Source organism: Bidens hawaiensis, unplaced genomic scaffold, assembly GCF_021521415.1.
Source record: "Bidens hawaiensis isolate Kalapana, Puna unplaced genomic scaffold, B.hawaiensis_p1.1 tig00019922_1, whole genome shotgun sequence".
In the NCBI taxonomy this organism is placed as follows: domain Eukaryota; kingdom Viridiplantae; phylum Streptophyta; class Magnoliopsida; order Asterales; family Asteraceae; genus Bidens; species Bidens hawaiensis.
In genome coordinates this window covers 135,339-159,139 of record NW_027493024.1, presented here as the reverse complement: position 1 = coordinate 159,139, position 23,801 = coordinate 135,339, and the positions used below count along the sequence as shown (strand labels likewise).

At 37.1% G+C, this 23,801-nt stretch overlaps 3 protein-coding genes across 3 annotated transcripts; all 3 read left to right on the top strand.

Moving 5' to 3' along the window:
• Positions 1-1,646: 1,646 nt before the first annotated feature.
• LOC143559474 (fatty acid amide hydrolase-like) lies at positions 1,647-8,104 on the top strand. Its single transcript, XM_077048046.1, has 20 exons — positions 1,647-1,768; positions 1,889-1,998; positions 2,065-2,125; positions 2,228-2,415; positions 2,490-2,619; positions 5,417-5,494; positions 5,582-5,729; positions 5,811-5,923; positions 6,018-6,093; positions 6,176-6,247; positions 6,373-6,424; positions 6,532-6,612; positions 6,694-6,777; positions 6,849-6,952; positions 7,017-7,109; positions 7,197-7,265; positions 7,364-7,428; positions 7,507-7,568; positions 7,662-7,757; positions 7,840-8,104. Exons 1-20 carry the CDS (start codon positions 1,690-1,692, stop codon positions 7,897-7,899), a joined length of 1,821 nt encoding a protein of 606 aa, XP_076904161.1. The 5' UTR covers positions 1,647-1,689; the 3' UTR covers positions 7,900-8,104.
• A 1,211-nt stretch (positions 8,105-9,315) lies between these two features.
• Positions 9,316-11,063, top strand: LOC143559480 (transcription factor bHLH19-like). Its single transcript, XM_077048049.1, has 3 exons — positions 9,316-9,744; positions 10,488-10,829; positions 10,913-11,063. Exons 1-3 carry the CDS (start codon positions 9,316-9,318, stop codon positions 10,985-10,987), a joined length of 846 nt encoding a protein of 281 aa, XP_076904164.1. The 3' UTR covers positions 10,988-11,063.
• A 1,823-nt stretch (positions 11,064-12,886) lies between these two features.
• On the top strand, positions 12,887-15,074 carry LOC143559462 (protein TUNICAMYCIN INDUCED 1-like). Its single transcript, XM_077048037.1, has 3 exons — positions 12,887-13,019; positions 13,742-14,092; positions 14,168-15,074. Exons 1-3 carry the CDS (start codon positions 12,900-12,902, stop codon positions 14,972-14,974), a joined length of 1,278 nt encoding a protein of 425 aa, XP_076904152.1. The 5' UTR covers positions 12,887-12,899; the 3' UTR covers positions 14,975-15,074.
• The last annotated feature ends 8,727 nt before the right edge of the window (positions 15,075-23,801 follow it).

Genomic DNA, 23,801 nt, shown 5'->3' with positions numbered 1-23,801 from the left:
TGAGTGTTTGTGGAGTGGGTCCTTGCCCCACATAGAAAGAATAAAAAAACCTTAAGTGGTTTACAAGTAAAAGTTTTTTACTTATTCGTTTTCAATTTTGATTATTTCACTATAAGCTAAGGTGACCTAGTTGAATGACACGCGGAAACTAAACACATCTAAGAGAATTCCAACAACTTTTTCTTTTTCATCCTCGTGCGAAGAATTCTCTATAATGTTTATGTTATTGTGCATATATGTTTTGTAACATGTAACGAAACTTCGAAAGCTTAATACTGAATAAAAGAAGAAAATAAAGAAAAAGTTAAGTAAGATTTAACAAGTTAAAAGTACATCATCTAAAATTTAGATCACCCTCTCTTGGGCGGCAATTGCAATAACGAGCTTTACCGATTACAATATAAACCTGCATCATTTCATCCGCGGTGTTATTGGGAACGAACAAAGAATTCGGTTCTGGATGGATACATGGTTAGGTGCGGTCCCTTTAAAATGCAGGTTTTTGGCTCTTGTCACTATTGTTATGCATAAAGGAAGTAAGGTGACAGATTGTTTTAAAAGGAATGGAGACTTGCTTGTGTGGGACTTGAGTTGGATTAGAACTCCTACTAACATTGACAGAAGCGAGATACAAGAGTGTCATTCTTTACTCCAATCGATTTGTATCACGAACATGGAAGATTATTGGTTTTGGTCGGTGGATGCGAATCACCTATTTTCAGTGAGATCAACACGAAGATTATTAGAGAATCAATCTGGTAAACGATTCGAGCCCATACGAGTGGAACAATTGGGTCCCGATCAAGGTAAACGTGTTCGAATGGAAAGCCAATTTCAAAGAATCGTGGCAAAAATGGCTCTCTTGAGAAGGAATGTGCACACGTGGAGTACGATATGCCCTTTTTGTCTTGATCTTGATGAAACAGTGAACCATTTGTTGATTTGCTGGTTGAAGACGGACCTGGTGTGGCAACATATAGCTTATTGGTGTAAGCTTCCACCTTTTTTTGCCTTCTCCACGACATGCTGGATTATCAATCTAACTTGGCCCGGGATAGAAGACGTATAATGTTAATTCAAGCCATCTTTCGAGTCACACTTAGGTGTATTTGGAGAGCAAGGAACGACAAGATCTTTAATGGAGTAAACACCTGCCCTACTTAAATTGTGGAAAACATAAAAATACAAAGTTACCTTTGGGTGGTTTCAAGATCGAAGAAAATTATAATCAATTGAAATAGTTTGTATAAATTTGATATGCTAAACATGTAAGCTTCTTGTTTTTGTTGTCGGGGACTAGTAGTTGCTAGTTCGTCTTTGTTAATACAATGCAGCCATTCAAAACACAAAAAAGAAAAAAAAAAAGAAAATTACCATCTAACAAGCTTCTGCTCTGTAATTGTTAGAAAAATCAATAGAGTCAAAGAGTGGGTGCAGCTGCCGCCCGAATCAATTAAACGACGTCGTTATCAATCAGCCGTAGTAATAATATAATTATAAGCCTTGACAACCACCAAAAAATCCATCCTACACAATCCAAGTATTCAATGTCACCGATCACCATCATCAACATAAGATCCTAAGTTCACTTTCCTCTGAATTATCGGTACCATTGTAAGTTTTTCATGTTTAAATTTGCATACAACTGAAAGATGCACGCCTGATGTTTGATGAAATGCCTAAGTGAAGATGGGGAAGAAAAGAGCTATGTTACCGGTTACTGAAGTTGATTTCACTACTGTCAAGTATGATCCTGCAGATATTGAAGGTCATTTTTATTTTATTTGTATTACTTTCATTTTTAGGACTGGCAAACGGGTTGATTCAAAAAAGGGTTATTTTGGTTCGGGTCAAAACGGGTTGGTTTAAATTGATGTGTTTGTTGCAGCTCCTTATATAAGCGGGTTATGGCTGAAGTTATTTGTAAAGTTGGTTGAAATGCCCTTACTTGGTTCTTTAATCATGACTCAGTTGAAGAAACAGAATAATATAGATCAGGTGTGTTCTAATTCTAATATGCTTGCGTGCGTGCATTTTTACTTACATTGGATATTAATGAAACAGATGCTGAGAGATACTGTGATACCAGAACCACCAATGTTCAGGCCTGAGTTCCCTCCTCAAGGTTTAACTTTCGTTTGTTTTAACTCATTAAAGTGGATGTCAAGCGGTTGCTTAAACACACACTAATCACATAATCTATCCATTCTTTGGTTAATGATCTTAGAACCAGAACCCGGGGTGGTTTTTCTCAAAGAAGATGGAAAAGCTGAAGACCGAGTTGACTCAGCCGTGAAATGTCTTCCTCATTATGATTCAGACAGCAATCACAGTTCTGAATCGAGTCCATTTCGATACTGGAAAATTCGGGATTATGCATATTCTTACAGACACGGGCTTGCAACCCCATCAAGTGTAGGTCAACTAAAGTCAACGCATATTTTGTTCCATTTTGTTCTGATAAAAGGTTATTATATTTCTTTTAACAGGTGGCAGAACATGTCATCTCTGCAATTGAAGAGTTCAGCAATAAGAAACCCCCGACACCTTTATTGATTTCGTTTGATCCTGAAGATGTTAGAAAGCAAGCAGCAGCTTCCACGCAACGGTTTGAAGAAGGTAAATTTCATTCCATATTGAAATTATTATTTCACCTATTTTCATTGTAGGGTTTCTTTATTAAAATATTACGCATTTGACCCATTGAGATGAAAATGCAACATACGAGTTGCTATAAACCAATTTTTGGGCTTTTGAAAACCATTTGGCTTTGTTTTTTTTTCGTTTTCACAATGGGTTCGGTCCGGTTTCGGTTTTTCCGGCTTACCATTCGGGCTTGAAGATTTTGGGCCTAAATTGTTTTTTCAGTTAATGATTACCTGAACTTTTTGGGTTACGCCATTTATTACTTTCTTATAAATTACTTAAAACTGGTTTTTTTCAGTTCAGTTCAGTCTTTTCAGTTTTTGGTTGATGCAAAAACGAAACCAAACCGAAAAGTTGTTTTTTTTTAAAAAAAAAGGGAAAATGTCATACAATAGTAACCAACTTTCAAAAGTGTTCCAATTAGGTCACTGATGCATATTTTCCCCAAATCAGGTCACTAAATCTTCAAATAAAGTCTCACCGATTTTTTTGTGTGTCAAGAAAGAAATGGAGGATAAGATGTGGGGGTCAGAATTTGCAATATATGTAGTTAAATTTTAAAAAAATTAAAAAACGTTAATTATATTAAAGTTTTAAAATAAAAAATAAAATTCACGTCGCCACTCAGCGTCAACTTCAAAAAAAAGATAAAAACATTTCCTATGTGAAACAAAAAAAAAAATGCTATAAAACATGTTAAAACCTTTAATTTAATCAAACACGAAAGTTGAGTGACTTAATTGGAACACTTTTTAAAGTTGAGTGACCTAATTGGAACACTTTTGAAAGTTGGTTACTATTCTATGAAATTGCCCCAACCAAACTTTCAGTTTTTTATAGGGTTCAGTTATGTTGGTTATTCCGGTTACGATTCGCTTATTTTGGTTTACCATTTGGGCTTGAAAATTTTGGCCCCAAAAAATGGCCAAAAATAATGAATTTGGGCTTGAAACTTATGGGCCTAAAATATTTTGTTAATTAATGATTAATTTATTATTACACTTTTGGACCTAATTATTTTGGGTTACTGATACAAACCCGTTCGGATCCAAGGGAGCTGAAGGGTTCAAGGAAGATCAAGAGATAAAGAAAGTTGAATGGTCTAAGTAACCGCTTCAATAATTACTACAATTAGGTCTATTTATACGTTTGTGTTTTAGTTGATGGATCATCGATGTTTATGTATTAAAAATATTTGGGTTTATTAACCTTGTATTTGGAGAATTTCCATCTCGAATCGGGTCAACTATCCTTTAATTTATTGTTTAGGTTTAGGGGTTCTATCATTTGGTTCCATTGCCGGGAAACACGATGGTGCAGGCCCGGAATAACCAGAAGGAAGGTAGTGATGGTAGTAGTTTAACATCTGATCAAATTGCCGCTCAATTGGCAGCCATCGCCACTAAGCTCGATGCCATAGTCTCACAATTGAAAGGTGATGTTGCAGAAATCAAATCTGTGATGTTTGGAACACCCCTCCTGTGCAACAATCAAGATCTGGTCAACAAAGAAACTCCTAACGACGACAGCACTACTGCTGACGAAGATCAATCTGAGCATGATTTTGTTGTTCAGTTAAAGATTGAAGATTGGGAAAAAGCTCAAGATCCCGTGAAATTGTTGCATACCAATTTGGAATCTCGAGAAATACCATATCTGGTTAGAGAGGAAGTCTCAGGTGATAGCCCTAGTGATGACAGAAATCTATCTGAGCAGGGTGTTCAATTGAAGAGAGGTGGTATTTAATTGAAGGTCAGAGAAGATTTGGAAATAAATCAGATAAAAACTCAAGCATATCTAAAGCATCATGAACTGACTTTTGAGGTTGCGGATGTGGACTTTCCACAAATTCAGCCCCATAGATGTCTTGAAAAACTGTCAACCGGGTTTTTTGGTCCTAATCACATCATTCCAAAGATGGATCAGTCCCGGATTCATCAGGTTTTCCATGTAGCCATGTTGAAACACACATGGGTTCGAGTCCCAACAACATTTATAAGTTCCTCCCCACCGATTATCAAAGATTGGGAAACCGATATTCAACTTCATTCAGTTCTAAACAGTCGCGGGGTCCAGAAAGTCGGTAAACCTACAACCGAATGGCTAATCGCTTGGCTTTCAAATCCAAACAGGAGTGACAGTAATATGCCATGTTCTATGAAGCGGGCCTGTGAAACATGTGCGACTTCAATTGAATGGATGATCGCTTGGCACAACTATTATCGAATTTCCGACTTGAGGACAAGTCGAATTTTCGGGCCGAAAGTATTGATACGAACCTGTTCGGATCCAAGGGAGCTGAAGGGTTCAAGGAAGATCAAGAGAGAAAGAAAATCGAATGGTCTAAGTAACCGCTTCAATAATTACTACAATTAGGTCTATTTATACGTTTGTGTTTTAGTTGATGGATCATCGATGTTTATGTATTAAAAATATTTGGGTTTATTAACCTTGTATTTGGAGAATTGCCATCTCGAATCGGCTAACCGGAGACTAACCCATCTCGAATCGGGTCAACTATCCTTTAATTTATTGTTTAGGTTTAGGGGTTCTATCAGTTACACACCATTTATTACTTTCTTATAAATGACTTAAAATCGATTTTTTCAGCCCAATTCATTCCAATCGGTCTTAGGAAACACAAAACCAAATTGTCGATTTTTTATTGGGTTTGGTTATATCAGTTTGTTTTTGTCGGTTATTCTGGTTACTGTTCGGTTACTTCGGTTTCGTGCACACTTGATATCATATTGTTTCTTGGGTCATGCAGGAAAGCCGTTGTCAATATCAGATGGTATCTTTGTGGCAGTAAAGGATGACATAGATTGCTATCCTCATCCATCTAACGGTATATTACACACATCCGGCTTTTAACTTATCTAAATATTCTTCATTATTTCATTAATCATCAATATATAAAGTTTCCAATAAACAGGTGCAACAACATGGTTACACGAGGTAAGAGAAGTTAAAAAAGATGCAGTTTCTGTATCAAGGTTAAGAAGTTGTGGGGCAATATTAGTTGGAAAAGCCAATATGCATGAATTAGGCATGGGAACAACTGGAAATAATCCAAACTATGGGTAAGTTTTATAATATACAATCAATAGTCAAACATATGCCGACCAAACAGACGGATACTAATATAGATATTTCCCTGACAGAACTGCTAGAAATCCACATGATCTGGAAAGATACACGGGTGGATCTTCATCAGGGCCCGCAGCTATTGTAGCTTCAGGAATATGTTCAGCTGCACTGGGAACAGATGGTGGAGGTTGTAATTTGTAATGTTGTATATATGTCATAGTAGCATTTGAACAATAGTTTTTAATACTTGATTTGTGATAAAAGTTAATTTAAAATTTCAGGTTCGGTTCGTATTCCTTCTTCTCTTTGTGGTGTCGTGGGATTGAAAACGACATATGGGCGTACAGATATTAGAGGGTAATTCAATTTGGTTGACTTTTTTGTGGTCAATGGTCAAATGGTCATCTTAACAAGTAGTTTATTTGTTCATATTCTGCACTTCTTTATGTGATGGAGGGACTGTAGGAATTATAGGTCCACTTGCATCCAGTGTTGAAGATATCATAATCGTGTATGTATTCGTTTATATTCACCCTTTACATTGAATATTGTTTATTATTATTATTATTATTATTATTATTATTATTTTGTTATTATCATCATCATCATCATCATCATCATCATCATCATCATCAGATATGCAGCAATCTTAGGATCATCTCCTTCTGACAAAATCAGTCTGCATCCAGTAAGCTTAATATGTTTTTCTTGATCGATTCACAGTTTTCAGTTATTTTACAACTAAAGTAATGAAACTTCTCTATATTCTGAATTAATATGTTTTTTTTTCTGCAGTCTGTCCCTTGTTTGCCTGATTTATCATCACATGAGAATTCCGATATTCTAGGATCGTTGCGGTTCGGAAAGTACACTGAGGTGGGCCCCACTATATATATCTAGTCTACATTTATAAACGTTTAGTGGACATACGTACTCACTCTGTAAACTGTTGTGCAGTGGTTTAATGATGTTTTCTCATCTGATATCTCAAATAGATGTGAAGACGCGCTTAGTGCGTTTTCAGAAACTCATGGTTGCAAAGTAAGTATGTAACATATAAGCTATTTTATATTTGTATTTATGTCTTATTATTTATATATTTGTGGTTGAAGGTATCAGAGATCGTGATACCTGAGCTTGACGAGATGCGAACCGCACACGTTGTATCAATTGGTTCTGAAGCAGCAACCTCATTATCTCCTGATCTTCAGGATGGGTATGCCTATTTATATTATATAAAAATAATTCCAGTGGCTTATTAATAATTTAACTGATTGTAGAAAGGGTGGAAGACTTACTTTGGACTCACGCATTAATTTTGCACTTTTTAATTCCTTCTCGGCTTCAGATTATGTTGCTGCCCAACGTCTCAGGTGGGGTCACTGATTTATTGTAACAGCTGAAAATTTTATCTTATAAATTTATTTGCATTAATATTAAATGTGTTTATATGATTGTAGGCGCAGGCTTATGTACTATCACATGGAGATTTTCGAGAATGTTGATGTCATTGTTACTCCAACCACCGGGTAATTTTTTAATGTGTCAGTATATTTTTTGATAAATCTAATGTTAAAATATCTTATTTGTCATCATGAAGTTTAACAGTTTAGTTTATACTTTTTAGCATGACAGCTCCTGTAATAACCAAAAGTGCACTTAAGATGGGCGAGTCAGATATAAAAGTGACAGGTGAGTTGACCAGCAAAAAGTCAAAACTGATGTTGACTGTCTTCATGCAATCTGATGACTTTCTATGGTGAATTTCAGGCAATCTGATGCGTTTTATCATAGCTGCAAATCTTCTTGGGCTTCCAGCTATTACTATTCCTGTAAATATTGTTTCATTTTATAACTAATAACCAAAAATCATTTGATCTTATTTGTAGTAATTAGTTTTTTAAAAAAACTCGAATAATGTCTAGGTTGGTTATGATAAGCAAGGGCTTCCAATAGGATTGCAGATTATAGGCCGTCCATGGGGCGAAGCTACAATATTGCGTTTGGCTGCTGCGTTTGAGGTATTTACAGAAAATATTTTGTTTTTCTTAAATTTGATTTATGATTTTGTTTGAAAGTTTAAATACCTTTGTTTGTTTTCAGGTACTGCGTGTGGAGACGAAGCAGCCTGCATCGTATTTTGACATTTTAAAAAGAAACTGAGATGCAGTCTGCAGGGGTGTTTTATAGATTCTTGTTGGAAACTTTATTGTTTGGGATGCAAAAATTATTTGTACAACATTATCCTTCTTGTCTACATAGAAAAACCAAGACATGACTCATTGTTATTTTTGGTTCAAGATTTGGTTGTGGCATGTTATCTTGTTGATATGATAAAACTAATCAATCAAGCTTAATTGTTGCATAAGTAGGCTATGCCTGAAATTATATATAATAATACCTTGAACTTTTACTTTTGTTGCCAATAGCAATCCCACTTTTACTTTTGTTGTCAAGGGCAATTCCACTCACATAATAATCATAAATTTAAATTTGATTTCTACTCAGTTTCACTACTGGTGATGATTACGAGCTAAATGAAGCAACCTATCATACTTGTAGAAAGAATTAGTGTAAATATATAAGTTAGAAGTATCACAAGTTAAATTGCTGGGATAAATTATTATCGACAAGTGAGACAACATTTTAGAGTATAGTATAGGTATAGATAGGTTGTTGGTTTTGAGCTGAAACTAGACCAAAAACCGAGAATTTAGTTTTCAAGTTTTGATAACCATTTGGTTTAGGTTTTTACCATTTGAATTTTGAGCTAAAACTTTTTTGCCGAAAAAAAGTTTGGCCCAAAATAATAAATTGGGGCCTTAATATTTTTGTTAGCTAATTTTTAATTTATTGTTATATATTTAGATTAAAATATTTAGATAACACTATTTATTAAATTCTTATAAATTAATTCAAATCCAATATAAAAAATGAAAATCCATAAATTCGGTTTGGGTTTTACGAAAATATAAAACCAAACCGTCGACTTTTGTAAGGCTTGGTTTTTATGAAAATATAAAACCAAAGCGTCTGCATTTGTTTGGGTTCAATTATTTCGGTTCGTATTATCGTTTTATATTTTTTTATTTGAGAATATCGTTATGCATTATTATTATTATTATTGTGTGTATGAAAAACGACAAAGTGAGTTCCTTCCTTCCCGGTGATTGTGGAGTATTGTTTAAGGTCGGTGGGAGACATTCTTGGTGGCTTACTTACCTTACACCCTGTACTCTACGACATTAGAATCCGATTTCCACATATTATTAATCAACCACCCTTTCATTTTAATATAATATTCGATGCAAACGTGCAGGTCCCAGGTTTAGGTGTAATGTGGATGGCAGGTTTAGTATAAATTATAAAACCACTTCAAACATCATAAAGCTCTCATCTTTTTATTGTATTGGGTTCTCATCATAAACCTTCACAGGGTTCAATAACATCGTCTTTCTGTGGTGGGGTTTGAAGTTCTTTTTTGTGTTGGTCAGTTTGCACACCAGGTGTTTGTGAAATTGCCTAAGAGAGTCGGTTTGCCACGATTCGGGTTTCTTTTCGTTACTATAATCGTCTGCAATGGAGGAGGATTCATGTTTTAATTTCCAGTGGCCGGTCAATTCGGTTAACAATCACCTCGCTTCAATGACAGCAGTTGAAGAGGACAAACACTTTTTGTTTGGATATTATGATCCTGTTATGGAACAGTCTTCGAGGCCCGCTAAACAGCTCAAAACATACACTGGTGATCCCTTGTTGGTGAATCAGAATATGAATTATGGAAGTGATTGCAATAACTTATCAACTTCACAATCTGGAAACCAAAATTGTTATGTTTTTAGCAATGATTTTGAAGGTGGAAGTGGCGGTGCAAATGCGACATCTGCAAAGAATACTAGTAGAAGTGTTGCTCCGTATCAAGATCATATATTGACTGAGAGAAAGAGGAGAGAGAAACTCAGCGAGAAGTTCATAGCACTCTCTGCTCTACTCCCTAACCTCAAGAAGGTAAAAAAAATGATGTTTTTATTACTTTCTTGATTACATACCACTCTTTAAAATCTGATAAAATCATCTCTAATGCCATCATTGTTATTTAAAGTTTCTATATAAGAAGATTCATCATAAACTGACCAATGCTGCAAAATTTCAGTTAAAAGTTACCTGTTTCCTCTGTGCAGGAAACTGTAATAATCAAACCGTAACCGGAATAACCGAACCCAATAAAGTACCGAGTGTTTGGTTTTATGTTTATTTTTAATGCCGATTCTTCGGTTGGTTTTGCTATCAGCCATAAACCAAAAAACCGCAACGAGCCAAAAAACCGATTTTAAGTCATTTACAAGAAATTGATAAATGGTGTAGCCCAAAAGTTTTAAGTTTAGATGTGTTATAATGAGTTAAGCATTAGTTAACAAATAGATTTTAGGCTCGAAGTTTCGAGTTCGTTATTTTGGACTATTTTCTTTAGGCCTCAAATTATCAAGCCCAAATGGTAAAACTGAAACCGAAGAGTTATCAAACACTAAAAAACTGAATTTTCAGTTTTTGCTTAGTATGAAATCAAAACCGACACATGAACAGCCCTAGCTACTTTATTACCCTTGTTGCAAGATCATATATGATATAGCTTTCGGTTTCCATAAAGGGTATATAAGACATTTAGTTTTTAGTCACACCAGGCTTAGCCTTTCTTGGATGAATCATGAATATGCATTTTTTTCTCATAAATTTCATGTTATGACTGACAGATGGATAAGGCAACTGTTCTTGGAGATGCGATCGAGTACATGAAAACCTTAAAAGAGAAAGTGAAAACACTTGAGGAGCAAACCTCGAAGACACCAAACCTAGAATCTAAAAGATTTGAGATGTCTTCATCAGATGAGATTATCTCATGTTGTTCAGAACAATATCCTGAAATCAAAGCGCGGTTTATAGGCAACGATGTTTTAATAAGAATCCATTGTGAGAATAAAACAGGTTTTTTAGAAAAAACATTAGCTGAAATAGAGAAGCTAAACGTAACTGTGATCAACAGCAATGCTGTTATCTTTGCCAATTCCATGCTTCATATCACTGTCACTGCCCGGGTAAAGATTTGACTTTTTGATTTTATATCCTGAGTTTGTGTTTTGATGTGATTTAATTGAAACCCATGTTTTATTTTTCACAGATGGATAAAGATTTGACTATGACAGTGAAGGATTTGGTAAGGAATCTACACTTGGGTCTCAAACAATTCATGTGAAGATTAAAAAGCGCGGCTCTTTTTTATAGTTGACTTTGTTGACCTTTTTAACAAATCCTCTTGCTGTACATAAGTAGGCTTTCTTGTTCAACTTCTTTTTCTTTATTATCTCATATTTTTTTTATATATGGTTTATAAATGGACACACAAGGACTTTATCAGTCAGTTATTTGTAAATAGTGTTTTAAAGGCCTTTGGAGTATCTAGTGGGTTGTGTTTTTGTCTTTTGAGATATGTTTGCATCCCAAATGATAAGCATATTTCAAAGAATAGTGGGTACACAGCGCATGCATCGCGCACGTGTACATGCCTTGGTTAATTTACTTTTACATGACGTATCAAGGTAATTTGGTCTTTTCAACGTAAGTTACTTAGATTGCGTTTTGGGTCATTTATGGTATAATCATTGTGGTTTTGTATCTAAATCAGTGGCAAATCTTATTTACCAGTTGTAACGATGTTTATTGTGTTCTTGGATTATGTTTTTAGTTAAACAAGAAAGGAATACATAATAGAATGCCTGAGGGTACATGGTACCCACAAACTTGTTAAAGGCTGATTTAATCATTAAAGCATCATTAATAGGATAAATGTTGTGTTATTAAGAAAGCAATGATTGCATAGTCGCATGGTGCAGATTGTGCACCCTATTTCATCCGAGGGGCGTAGAGTGATTCATGTGACCATCAGTTATGACTTGACACGTGACGGTTGAAATGAATCTTTGTCAGGTTAGATGTATAGATAAGGTTCAGTTATCCCGTTTAGTCTAAATTAGTAAATTTGAATGCTTAAGTGCAGTGTTAAGCATATTAATGAACTTCTAAACAGTAAGTTAAATTGTTAAGACCTATCAACACATTATGTCCTACATGTTTATACTTATTGACAACCTACCTTTACCAGGACGGGTGCTTGTTTAACATAGCCATATTGGCAATGCATATATGACAATCATAAGTACCAAAGGGCTTTATTACATAATGGTGTTTTTCCCGAATTGGTTGAGGGTTATTGTCTCATCATGAACAAAGTTGCAGATTTAGGAGCAAACTATAGGGTGTGTGAGTTAATCACTTAATTGTAGTAAAGAAACAAAACAAAAAACATAAGTCCATGAAAGATCAACTAAGTTTTAGCATTATTTCAATATTCTCATAGTAAAAATATATATATTATTAAATTATTGCTTATAAAACACAAACAAATATAAAGGCTATTTATATGATAATTTATTTATTCTAGAATTCATTACAGTTCTGGTCCGCAGATGGAATTCCATGTGTGACTATTAAAGATGGACCCTTAAAATAAGAACTCGTATATATACAAGCAAAATTCATAAGTAATAAATGGGCCTTGAAATTTTAAACTCGGGCGTAGCTTATTTATAAACCCGAGCCAACACAGCTTGGCATGCTTTCTCTAGGGTTCAAGTACCAATTAAACTTGTTCACCTTTTTCAACTCAAGTTCAGATAGTACTTGATTAAGAAGTTATCTCTTAGGTTAGTTATTTGGGCGACAAATGAAAAAAAAAGTGAGAAAAAATAAAACGAGTTATAATTCTATTATTTACAAGTAAAAGTAGCGAGAACTAGTGGTAAAAGTACAATCAAATGGTAACAGTATTTGAGAGATGGTGTAAAATTGATAGATAAAAAATAAAAAACTTTGCTGTAAAAAAAGTTGAGAGATTGGACGTGTCCGACCAATTGACTAACCAACAAAACATTATCATCATCATCATGTTTCTTCTTCCACGTGTACCAATAAAATCACTTGTTCCACGTCATTCACCACCGTTAGTCCCGTTTATTACCTCCATATTCTCAGTAATACCCACCTCCCTAAAAACATCTCAAATTCAAATCAATTCACCAAATTCTCATATCAATTGGATCATCCCATCAATGGCGGTTAAGGTTTCTAATTGTGTCTGTTTATTGGCTATCATACTTCAATTTCTGCTGGGTTCAAATGCTCTCATCTCCACGGCTGACGTCAATCCACGCCATCCTAAAGCCATCGCGGTGAGTGACTCATTCATTCCACCAAATCCAATTGGATCAGATACATATCATTCTCGGTGGTTTTAAATTTTAATTCCGATCCCATCAATTAGGTCTCGATCTTTAGTTATTTGATTTTTTATTAGAAAACAGATGAAACCCTAGAAAATTTGAGAAACAATCAAATTAGATATTGATCAAAATTTTAGACTTTGATTTAAACCGATAGTTGACGTTTTTGCCTTTTATACGTTTGGGTCCCTTGCCCCCGAAGCTGATGTGTGTGGTCCTGAAAATGTTAAGCGGCCGTGCACAGTACCATAGCTTTCTTTCTGTAGGATCGGTTTTGCCATTCAAACCTGCTTACTTGCCTCTATATTATAATTGGTTCCTTTTTATCGAAAATAAGGAAGATTTTGAAAAAAATAAAATAAAAGTTATTGTGATTATGGTTGTTAAGGTAAAACTGATGATTATTAATATTATGTTACATTAGTTGAAATGATTAAATTAGGAGAGTTGTTTGAACAAGATTATAAGAACATTGAATATTTGGATTACCTAGCTTTAAATGATTATACGAGTCTTTCGACACTGCTTATTTAAACTGAAGTAATCACTTTGAACACGCGCGCCCAAACATTAGCTTTGTGTCGGTAGTATTATGATCAAGATTGAGTATCTTTTGTGTATCTGAAGTTGTTGGGGTTCTCTAATTCTTTTAGTTCTGTTGTGTGTTATAGGATTTGAAGGAAGCTATTGTCAAAGGATTAGGGCTTCAATCAGATGAGCTTAAAGTATCTGGTTTTGATTCAAGAGACGCGTTAGTGGGTCGATCGGTGGCTTACGAGTTTGACGTAGAAATTGATGATAAAGTTCTCCCCTTTAAGCTTTTGGAAGATGTGCATAAATGGGAGTATGTGGATTTACCTATTTTTCAAGTAGAGGATCAAGCAAGAATCACAGGTGACGATAATGGGCTCGTTAAGAAGAAAGCCACAACCGAAAGGTTACCTGTTTTGGCTCCGTTTCAGCTTGCAGGCCCTATGGAACTATGGATTCAAGATGGCAAAGATATGAGACTTTCTTTACCAGTAAGTTCATTATCTTTTTATAGTATATGTTTCTTAATGTTTAAAATATTAAATTGTGTTATTAATGACATGCAGCATGATGTTGATGCTGGTGAGTTAAGGAAAGTAATATTATCAGAGGGTGCGGTTGTTACTGTCAAGGGTGCGAGGTCAGTCAGCTTACGCCACCCAGTCGAGCTTCCGCTTCCATTAAACAAGACTCAAAACGGGTTCGCGTCCGGTCTTTTAACCCTAGCCGAACGTCTACGACACGCTTCCACCACCCAAACTCAACTTCTCTCACTTCGTATCGTGGGCCCCACATCTCTCACATCCCCGACCCCATCATCACCCGCTTCCAAAAACAAGCTCAAACTTAAACGCCTTGCTCCAGGTCTCGTTCAATTATCCTTGGTTTCGAAAACCGCACTCTTGACTATTGATCTTCAAGGAGAAGCCCCGACACTCCTCACCCCGGACCGTTTCACCACGTTCTGGCCCGTTACATCGGTCAACGGGTCCCACTCAAACTTACTCGGTTTAGAAAAGTTGCTCGGTTCGGTTTTGGGTTCAAAAGCAAGTAAAAAGGGGTCTTTTAAGTTATTGAAAGCAGATGTGTCGGCTCATACGTTTGTTAAGATGGGATTTAAGGTTGAGAGGAAGTTGACCGGGGATATCTCTGAATTCGGGCAGCTGCCCGAGTGGCGAACGAAACCTGAATCGATTAAAATGCATTTTGAGGTGTTGGCTAAGGTCGATGGTGACAAGTTTGTGCCTGAAAAGGTCTTGCAGGTTAATCCTGTTCCTATCGAACATACCGTTGCACCAAGTGTTGTCACCGTGAACACAACAATGTCAAAGGTGCCTGTTGTTTATACACCTTTTAGTCCGTTTGATTTATAGTGTTTTATATATGGTTTGAATCAAATATAAACGAATGCTTTTATTATCATTCTCGGTTTATAAAGGTTATAAAATCATAAATGCAAATACCTTGTGATATGATCTTCTGAATTTTAGCTTTTGGGCATTGTACGCATCGTAAAACAAATGTTCGAGGATCTCCATAGCAACATCTTACAAACAACTCACTTGTAAGTGTTTGTTGTTGATATGTCCGCTCTCAAGTCCAAGTCGATAAACAGGGCCGTCTCCGAGGATTTGAATACCTCGGTCGAGCCGAAATAAAAAGGCCCATAGCCTTAACGAGTAAAGAAAAATATATAAGCTAATTTTTTTAAGCGAGGCTTAATGTTATAACAATAAAAATTGTAAAATATATTATTAAAAAAAATACCGTAATAACTAACGATTAACCAATGATTTGTGAAACTCTCCTAACATTAGAAAAATAAATAGCTTGGTCCTTGGTGGCAAGCTTGGTCAACCATGGAGGAGCCTGGTGGTTAACAATGAACCAACAGTGGTGGTCGTCTAGGTTGGTCGTTGTTCAGCATTCGTAAAGAAGGAAGGAACAAAAGAGAAATTTCAATCGACCGTCTTTTCTTTTATTTTGCATCGGGTTTTTATTTAATTTTTGTAGTTTTTAGTTTTAGTTTGGGCCCAATAATTTAAACTTGCTTAAATAGATTATGAATAAAAAAAAAATTTTGGGTCCAATAATTTTAAGATGGTAAAGACCAATTTATATTATCTAAGTTTTGTATTTTTAAATGCATATATAAAAAATATAAATACAAAAAGTTTTGGCCCCTAAAAATTGCGTGCCCCGTCCGACGGTCCGACCGGCGCCACCCTCCAGCCGGCCATGTCGATAAAGCTATAAATAAGTGTCGCGAATGTAAAGGTTTTAATGTCGATAAAGCTATAAATAAGTGTCGCGAATGTAAAGGTTTTAATGTGAAAACGAAATAAATCCGAGCCTAAATAAAGTAAGTTATGATTCATGATAAGTTAAAATTCTCTCCCAATGGTTCATATTGTTTATTTCTGTCAAAGAAGGTTTTAATTCATGATTGTGGTTTCTTATTTGTTTGAATGAACACATCATTTTTTCCACCTTATTTAAATGAGAATATAACATGGTTGAATATGGCCAGTCTCGTATGCGCTTTGATTTTCATCTACAGATCAATTGGCCAATAACTTTCAGGCTGAGCTAACAGAGAACACCTTGGAGAGAAACAATTGGCACCTAAAGAACAAGAGATTACTTAAGTATTTTTATAACACCATTACATTCTTTGTTCGTACGTACTTATAGTACTAGAAACTTGCATACAAAAAAGACTTAGACATAAATGAAATCATAAAAAAAAAATAACTAGTAGAAGTTGAAAGAAAAATAACTTAAAACTCTTCATCATCCCACAATAAAGATTAGATTAGACCTTTCAATCATCCCCTTAATCTTTGTTTGCATCTCCCAAGTCCACCAACCCAAGTAGGGTCCGCATTTCTTCAAACTTAACCCTCGGCAACGCTTCTGTCAATGGGCCTACCTTTTGTAACTCGCCACTAATATGCTCGGCATGAACATCTCCCCTTTAAACACATTCTCGTATAAAATGGAATTGAGTATTTATGTGTTTACTTCTTTCATGGAAAACTGGAGTTCTTCATAAGAGGTATAGCCGAGTTGTTGTTTACACGTAGCAAAACTAGTTTTTCTTTTGTCTTTTGTTAATTCACTCAACAAACCTTTTAACCGCATTGCCTGTTGAGTTGTTGCAGTTGCTACCAAAAACTCCGATTCACAAGATGAAAGGGCAACGGTCTTTTGTTTTTGAGAATTCCATGAGATTAAGGCATTGCCAAAATAAAACACCATACTAGTTGTGCTTTGTCCATCACTTGGATCTGATGCATGACTACTATCACTATAACAAACAAGGTCATTTCCGCCATTGCGTTCACCTTAAATACCCACTTTAAGCCAACCACCTTCGCATCGAGAGGTAAATCACATATCTCCCAAGTTTCATTTTCTTCAATTGAAATCAGTTCAGCGTTCATAGCATCTTGCCAAACTTTAGAGTTATTTGCTTCCTTAAAGTCTGCTGGTTCACCAACAAATTTCAGTAGGTCTTCTAGCTTGTAGCATTACAAATCACCATATTTCTTAGGCTTAATCGAAGGTTTTATTGACCGTCTAAGTGGTATTTTTTCAACATGTTCTTCAAATTGTTCACTTTCATCTCTTGAGCTCTCATTATTTCTTTCGTCTCTTGAGCTCTCATTATTTTTTTTATTCAGTGATGATGACCGTCGTTTGAGTCATGCAAAAACCTAATTAACCTAAGCAGCTAGGGTAAGTCAGGTATCGTATCCACCAGGAGTATGTGGTCAGTGTGAAGTGAAATCAATTTCTAAACTTATGAAGTAATTCAATTAAAGTACTGATCACACTAGCAAACAGTTCGGTTTTATAATAGCTAAACAAATAATCAAAGATTCAATCAATCAACAAAGCAAATCACACCCGGGAATCCAAGTACGTAACCTAACAGCAAACTCATGCAACTTAACATATAAACTATCTTGTGTCAACTACAGACTGACTAACCGGTTAAACCTTAGGCATCCACGCTCGCTAACACACGGCACTGGTTATCAAACAGTCCCTGCCAGTGTGACTCAACTAAGGGCAAACGTATGCTTTCTTGCAATTAACAAGTCAAAACAATCCTAAAGCAATTATCATAGCAACTGGCACACTAAAATAAACCTAAACTGACGTTGTGCACAATAATACTAGACATCAATATTCATAGATTAACATCAAAGATAGTTACAATCGATTCGTTCTTAATACATGAGAAAAACTGAAAGATACAATACTCTACATCCCGGGTATGACTCGAAGAAACTAGCCGCGCATCGGCATCTCTCGGGCCTCGGTTATGATCTGGTAGGCCATGTAGGACACTTAGAGATTATTGGGGATGATCGGGACTTGCTCTTTTGCTCTGGAAATCGCCTGGAAGGTGAAGAATCACGTCTAGGGCCGTCCCAATGTGTTATATAATAAAACCCTAACTTTCACGATTCTGGGGACCATCGCATAGCGCGATGGCCTCCTCTCCTGGTCCATCGCGCTACGCGATGGACCAAAAGTCAATGCAGTCTAAATTACAGGGCATCGCGTAGCGCGATGCCCCACCTTAAACACCCATCGCGCTACGCGACGGGCAACTTTTCTCAGCAAGTTCGTTTAACTGCCTCGGTAAGCGTGCTGGACATCCCGGGTCTTCATTCCATGCTCATACAGGTCCAAATTAAGCGCGTTAAGTACCTGTGACCTGAAACACAATAAACATGTATGAAGTACCAAAGTTCCTAAAATAAACGAGTAAAACAAATACGTTAACCCAAATAAATATGTACAAATAAACCGAACATCAAGTGGGCGTATGGGTTGTGAATCAACCTCTTGATCTAGGCTTAGCATCGGGCATGCTTCGGTTTCTGGAAGTGTAGTTGACGGGCTCAGATTTTCAGCATCATGATGGACAATAAATTCAGCCATTCCAACCTGTTCCCAATCTCCAACGACTTCTCTTCATTAAGGTGTTGTTTGTTTTCATAGAAAAGCCCTTCTTCTCCTCTTTTGTCTGCGTCATGCAGACTACGCGCAAATGTAGGGGTCTGGAATGCGTTTGTTTTTTAGAAGACATTTCATTTTTTTAATGTTTATGGGTCCTCTCATCCTAGAATGCATGGACTAACCGCTTTAAAAAAATTAAACCCCATCGGCTTCCCTCTCCTCCAACCCACCACCGCCCTCTCCTTCACCCCACCGTCGCTCTCTCCTCCACTCCACCGTTCGCTTTCTTCCCAGGTACGTTTTACGATTTCAAGTTCAGCTTTAATTTCGGTTGATTCATTTTCATTTCCAATTGATTCATGTTCACATATGCCTGACTTTTTTATGTGTTAACTATTAGTATTGAAATTAGGTCAAGAATTATTGTACATTCTTGACTTACTAAAACCCAGTTATATTGGGAATTGTTCGGAAAATATCATAGTCGACCAAAATAAATGTTTTATAATTTGCTCTTGAATGCAAGGTGTTTGTTGAAATGCCTTTGTGGCGTATTTGTTCGAATTATGATTATGTTCTTTCTCATTATTATCTTGCTTTATATGTTCATATTATCTTGCTTTATCATCTAAATATTGTTTCAAAATTACAAAGCTAAACCGTTTAAAAAAGTTAACGATTTGTGATATGTTAAGGTTTTAATTAAGCACTTGGTTTGAATACGTTTAGGTTTGAATTGAGCACTTGGTTTGAATATGTTTAGGTTTGAATTGAGCAATTGAATAAGCCCTTTTTAAGTTAAAAATAGGTTTATTTAAATTTTAGTTTATTTTAGCAGTCTGCATACGTTAAAAACAAACAGCATTCTTCTTGCAGACTACAGAGGTTTGGTCCACGTCTTCTGCTACAGATGTTTGCAGATGTGGTCCGTAGATTACATACATTTTTCCTAAAAAACAAACAGCACCTAAGTAAAATCATTTCTGTAGGAACCGCCATCATCATCAATGCTAGTCCTTCCTTGGTCTCATTTATATTGGATTCAACCTGTTGCGCCTTGGTACACTTCCACGAATACTACCCAAGATTGTTACAACTATAACAAGTTATTTTCTTCTTACCTCGCCGGTTAGTCTCATCGCCATTTTGGTTATTATGGTTCTGGTCATCATGGTTTTGGGTGGTATAATTTGATCGACCACGTCCTCGACCATACCCGCGACTACGCCCTCGACTGAACCCTCTACCTTGTCCTTGATAATTCGAGCATACACCTAAAACTGAACCTTTACGGCTATGATCAAATCTTCTTTCACTTGGTCATTCCTTATAAATATCAACTTATTTTCGACAATATCTTCATTTCCTTTTTTACTCTCCTCAAATGCCTTTAACCATGCCAAACAGTCTTCAAAAGTCATTGTTTGCTAAATCAGTGACTTGTTCAATGGTGGCCATGATTCCAATAAATCTGGTCGGCATGGAATCGAGTAGTTTTTAACAACTGTAGCTTCTTCCAAAGTTTCTCCAAGATTATTAACTTGTTTATAATCTCGAATAACTTACCCGCAAAATCTTCGACCGACTCTCCTGACCCATCTTTAAATGGTCAAACTCACGCTTAAGAGTCTGCAACTTTGCTTGCTACACACGCTCGGCACCAACATACCTAACCCGGAGTGCCCCCCAAATCTCTCAAGCACTACGTGTTATGGCTACTTGAGCCAAAATATTTTCTGGCAATGATTGATAAATCATGGCTCGAGCGATCTTATTTTTCTTGTTATCTATTTCATCTTCATTATCAGGATCAACCACTTCCAATAGATCTTGTGCATTAAGTAGAACCTCCATCATAATCATCCATGTGTTGTAGTTGGAACCAGGCAATTTTGGAGCTGTCAAGGATGACGTATTCGGTTCCCTTTGATGTACAACGATCTGATTCTGTGGTGGAGCACCGCCAGCAACCCCACCGGCCATACTTTACGTGTTTGAATCTTCACAATCAAGTCAGCGACCTTGTGACCGTGGTTTTGCAAACCACGTCTCCTTCAAAATATGGATCTTCGCTCTGATACCAATTGTTGGAGAGAACAGTTGGCACACAAAGAACAAGAGATTACTCAAAGTATTTTTATTAAACTTAATAACACCACTGTTAGGATTAAACGCACACACGGAACTGAACACGACACGAAAGCAGTAAACGAACACGAGGATTTAACGTGGTTCGGTCTAAACTGACCTACGTCGACGGGTGGCAACTAGGTATATCTTTATTGAGTGACCAATATTACAAGTACATAATGTTGTTTATATAGAGACTGAACTAGGGTTAGTAAATTATTATGCAAGAAATCTAAACCGGGCCGGGCTTGGGCCCGACCGCCCACACCCGTCTCCTCTTTTGACTTCATATAATAAACCGGGCCAACAAGGCCTACGAACCCAACAATCTCCCACTCGGAGGCCTTGAGTACTCTCGTCTGCACTCCTGATTGTACTTCTGTAATCTGAACATTAAACTTCTTCTAGTTGCCACCGGCTTCTCATCAATTAACCTGAAGGCCCGTTGAAGCTCCCCGGAGCTCCAACACGTCAGTCATGGCTGAAGCTGCCCCTGACCCGTTCTCTGTCCCTACCGGCTCCCACTGTAACGAACTACCGGATCCTGAGATAACCTGAGAACAAACACTCTCCATATTCAGCAAGTAATTCACTGGAGAGACTTTTACAGCTGGAATACTGGTTTTCTTAATCCACTGTCGACCTGGAACTGTAACTGAAACACGACCTGTGCTCCCACTGTCACGATGTCCCCCAACTGATTTAACCTTCCTAGCTCGTTCATCCTGAATCTTCACTTTGGCTCTGGGTTTGTTACTTGCAAAACGAACCTTCTTCTGCCCACGAGATTCTGTGAACCGGACTTTGTCTTTCACCAAAACTGGATGCACTCCTTTCGGTGACATATCGACCATATACAACGAACCCATTTTCTTGCCACGAGCAACCACGAGATTCCCTTTGACTACTTTCCACTGCCCATTCCCGAACTTAACATCGTGCCCTTGGTCATCCAACTGCCAACTGAAATCAAACGTTTCTTCAAACTTGGAATAACCCTCACGTCTTTCAAAGTCCAAGAAGTACCGGCTGAAGTTATCAAATCAACATCTCCCATACCCGTAACCTCTAAAATATCATCATTCGCTAGTCGAACCTTTCCAAAATCCCCAAATTTAAGATTCTTCATCGTTTCACTACAGTGAGTGGCATGAAACGATGCACCAGAATCCATCACCCAAGCATCAACGCTACTCTCAACACTACAAACCAAAGCCTCATCACTACTGACCCCGTCATCTGTGTCGTCTTCTGTAACGTTCACCTCTTTCTTACCATTCGGACACTGATTCCTGAAGTGTCCTTTCTCTTTACAACCCCAACATTCAATATCCTTACGAGTCTTAGACTGACTCCTCTTCCTGCTCCCACTGCCTCGCTGTTTTCCCCTACCTCTACCTTCTGTGACTAGCATATTGCCTGATGATTCACCTGAACTTCTGCGTCTTGAATCTTCTCCCAGAATCAGATCTCGAATCCCATCGAAAGTAATATTTGTAGACGAACTACAAACTGCAGTCACTGTTTGCGACCAACTGTCGGGCAAAGAGGATAATAACAAGAGGCCTTGAACTTCATCATCAAACTTAATGTCAACTGACACTAAGCGGGACAAGATCGAATTAAGATTATTGATATGAGTTGTAACTGACCCACCCTCTTTCATTCTTGTTGTCACTAGCTCTCGGATAAGATAGACTTTATTCGCTGCCAAAGGCTTCTCATACATGTTGGATAGTGCGTCCATCATACCACGGGCTGTGGTTTCTTTCATGACGTTAAACGCCACATCTTCCGACAACGACAATGTAATACAAGCCCTAGCTTTCTTGTCTAACTTCTTCCAATCTGCTTCTGACAACTTTTCTGGTTTTTCATCCTCAAGCACTACATCTAAGTCTTTCTGACAAAGTAGTGCCTCAATCTGCATCTTCCACCAACCGAACTTCTGTCCGTCAAACTTCTGTATCGAAAACTTTCCGTCTTCTGCCATAACAATGACTAAAACGAAAAACTGGATAAAAAAACAGAGACAGACACAACAATGGCACGAGTCTGAACTTAACGGCTGTTCAACTGAACTCTGTTAAACAATCAACCTATTTATACGTGCATCGGAATAACGAACTGTAAATCAGAAACCGAAACTTTAAACTGAAACGATAAACCTGACAAACGCGGTTGGCACTGGTTTTCCGTTTCTTTAAACGACTTCAACTGTTCTTCAACAAAAATAGGATCTTGATTGGCTCGTTCTTGACTCGTTGAAACTGTTAAAAAATATCTTGTCCTTGTGCCTCGGCTAAACTGCCCGATAAAACTTTCGAACCTAAATAGAGAAAACTTGGCCCACACAAAAATTGATCTTTTAAAACAAAAAAGAATCAAGAATTTTGGTCAAATCTGGCTATTGGTCAAAAGGTATGCTGCAACTTGAACAAATATAATTAACCATGGTCACGTCTCTCTCTACCAAGCACACGCTCTTAGTGAGAAAATATCGATTAAGCTTCGGCCTCAAAATCAATATCTTACAAAAAACTCCGGTGTCTGACCCACAACTAAACAACGGTACACGGTGGTTATGCGGTGGTAAAATGCTTTCGAAAATAAAACCGAACCTGAACAAATTCCAACCGTCACGCGGGTTGCGGCTGAGACAAATTAGTGCGGCGGCGGCGGTTGTCTGCCGGCGGAACCCTAAAACGAACTGTTTGCTGCCGTATATCGACCTACTGGTGCGGTGGCGACGGGAGGGTTCTGCGCGTTCTTCGTGTGATCCGAACCTAAGCTCTAGATACCACTTGTTAGGATTAAACGCACACACGAAACTGAACACAACGCGAAAGCAATAAACGAACACGAGGATTTAACGTGGTTCGGTCTAAACTGACCTACGTCCACGGGTGGCAACTAGGTATATCTTTATTGAGTGACCAATATTACAAGTACATAATGTTGTTTATATAGAGACTGAACTAGGGTTAGTAAATTATTATGCAAGAAATCTAAACCGGGCCGGGCTTGGGCCCGACCGCCCACACCCGTCTCCTCTTTTGACTTCATATAATAAACCGGGCCAACAAGGCCTAC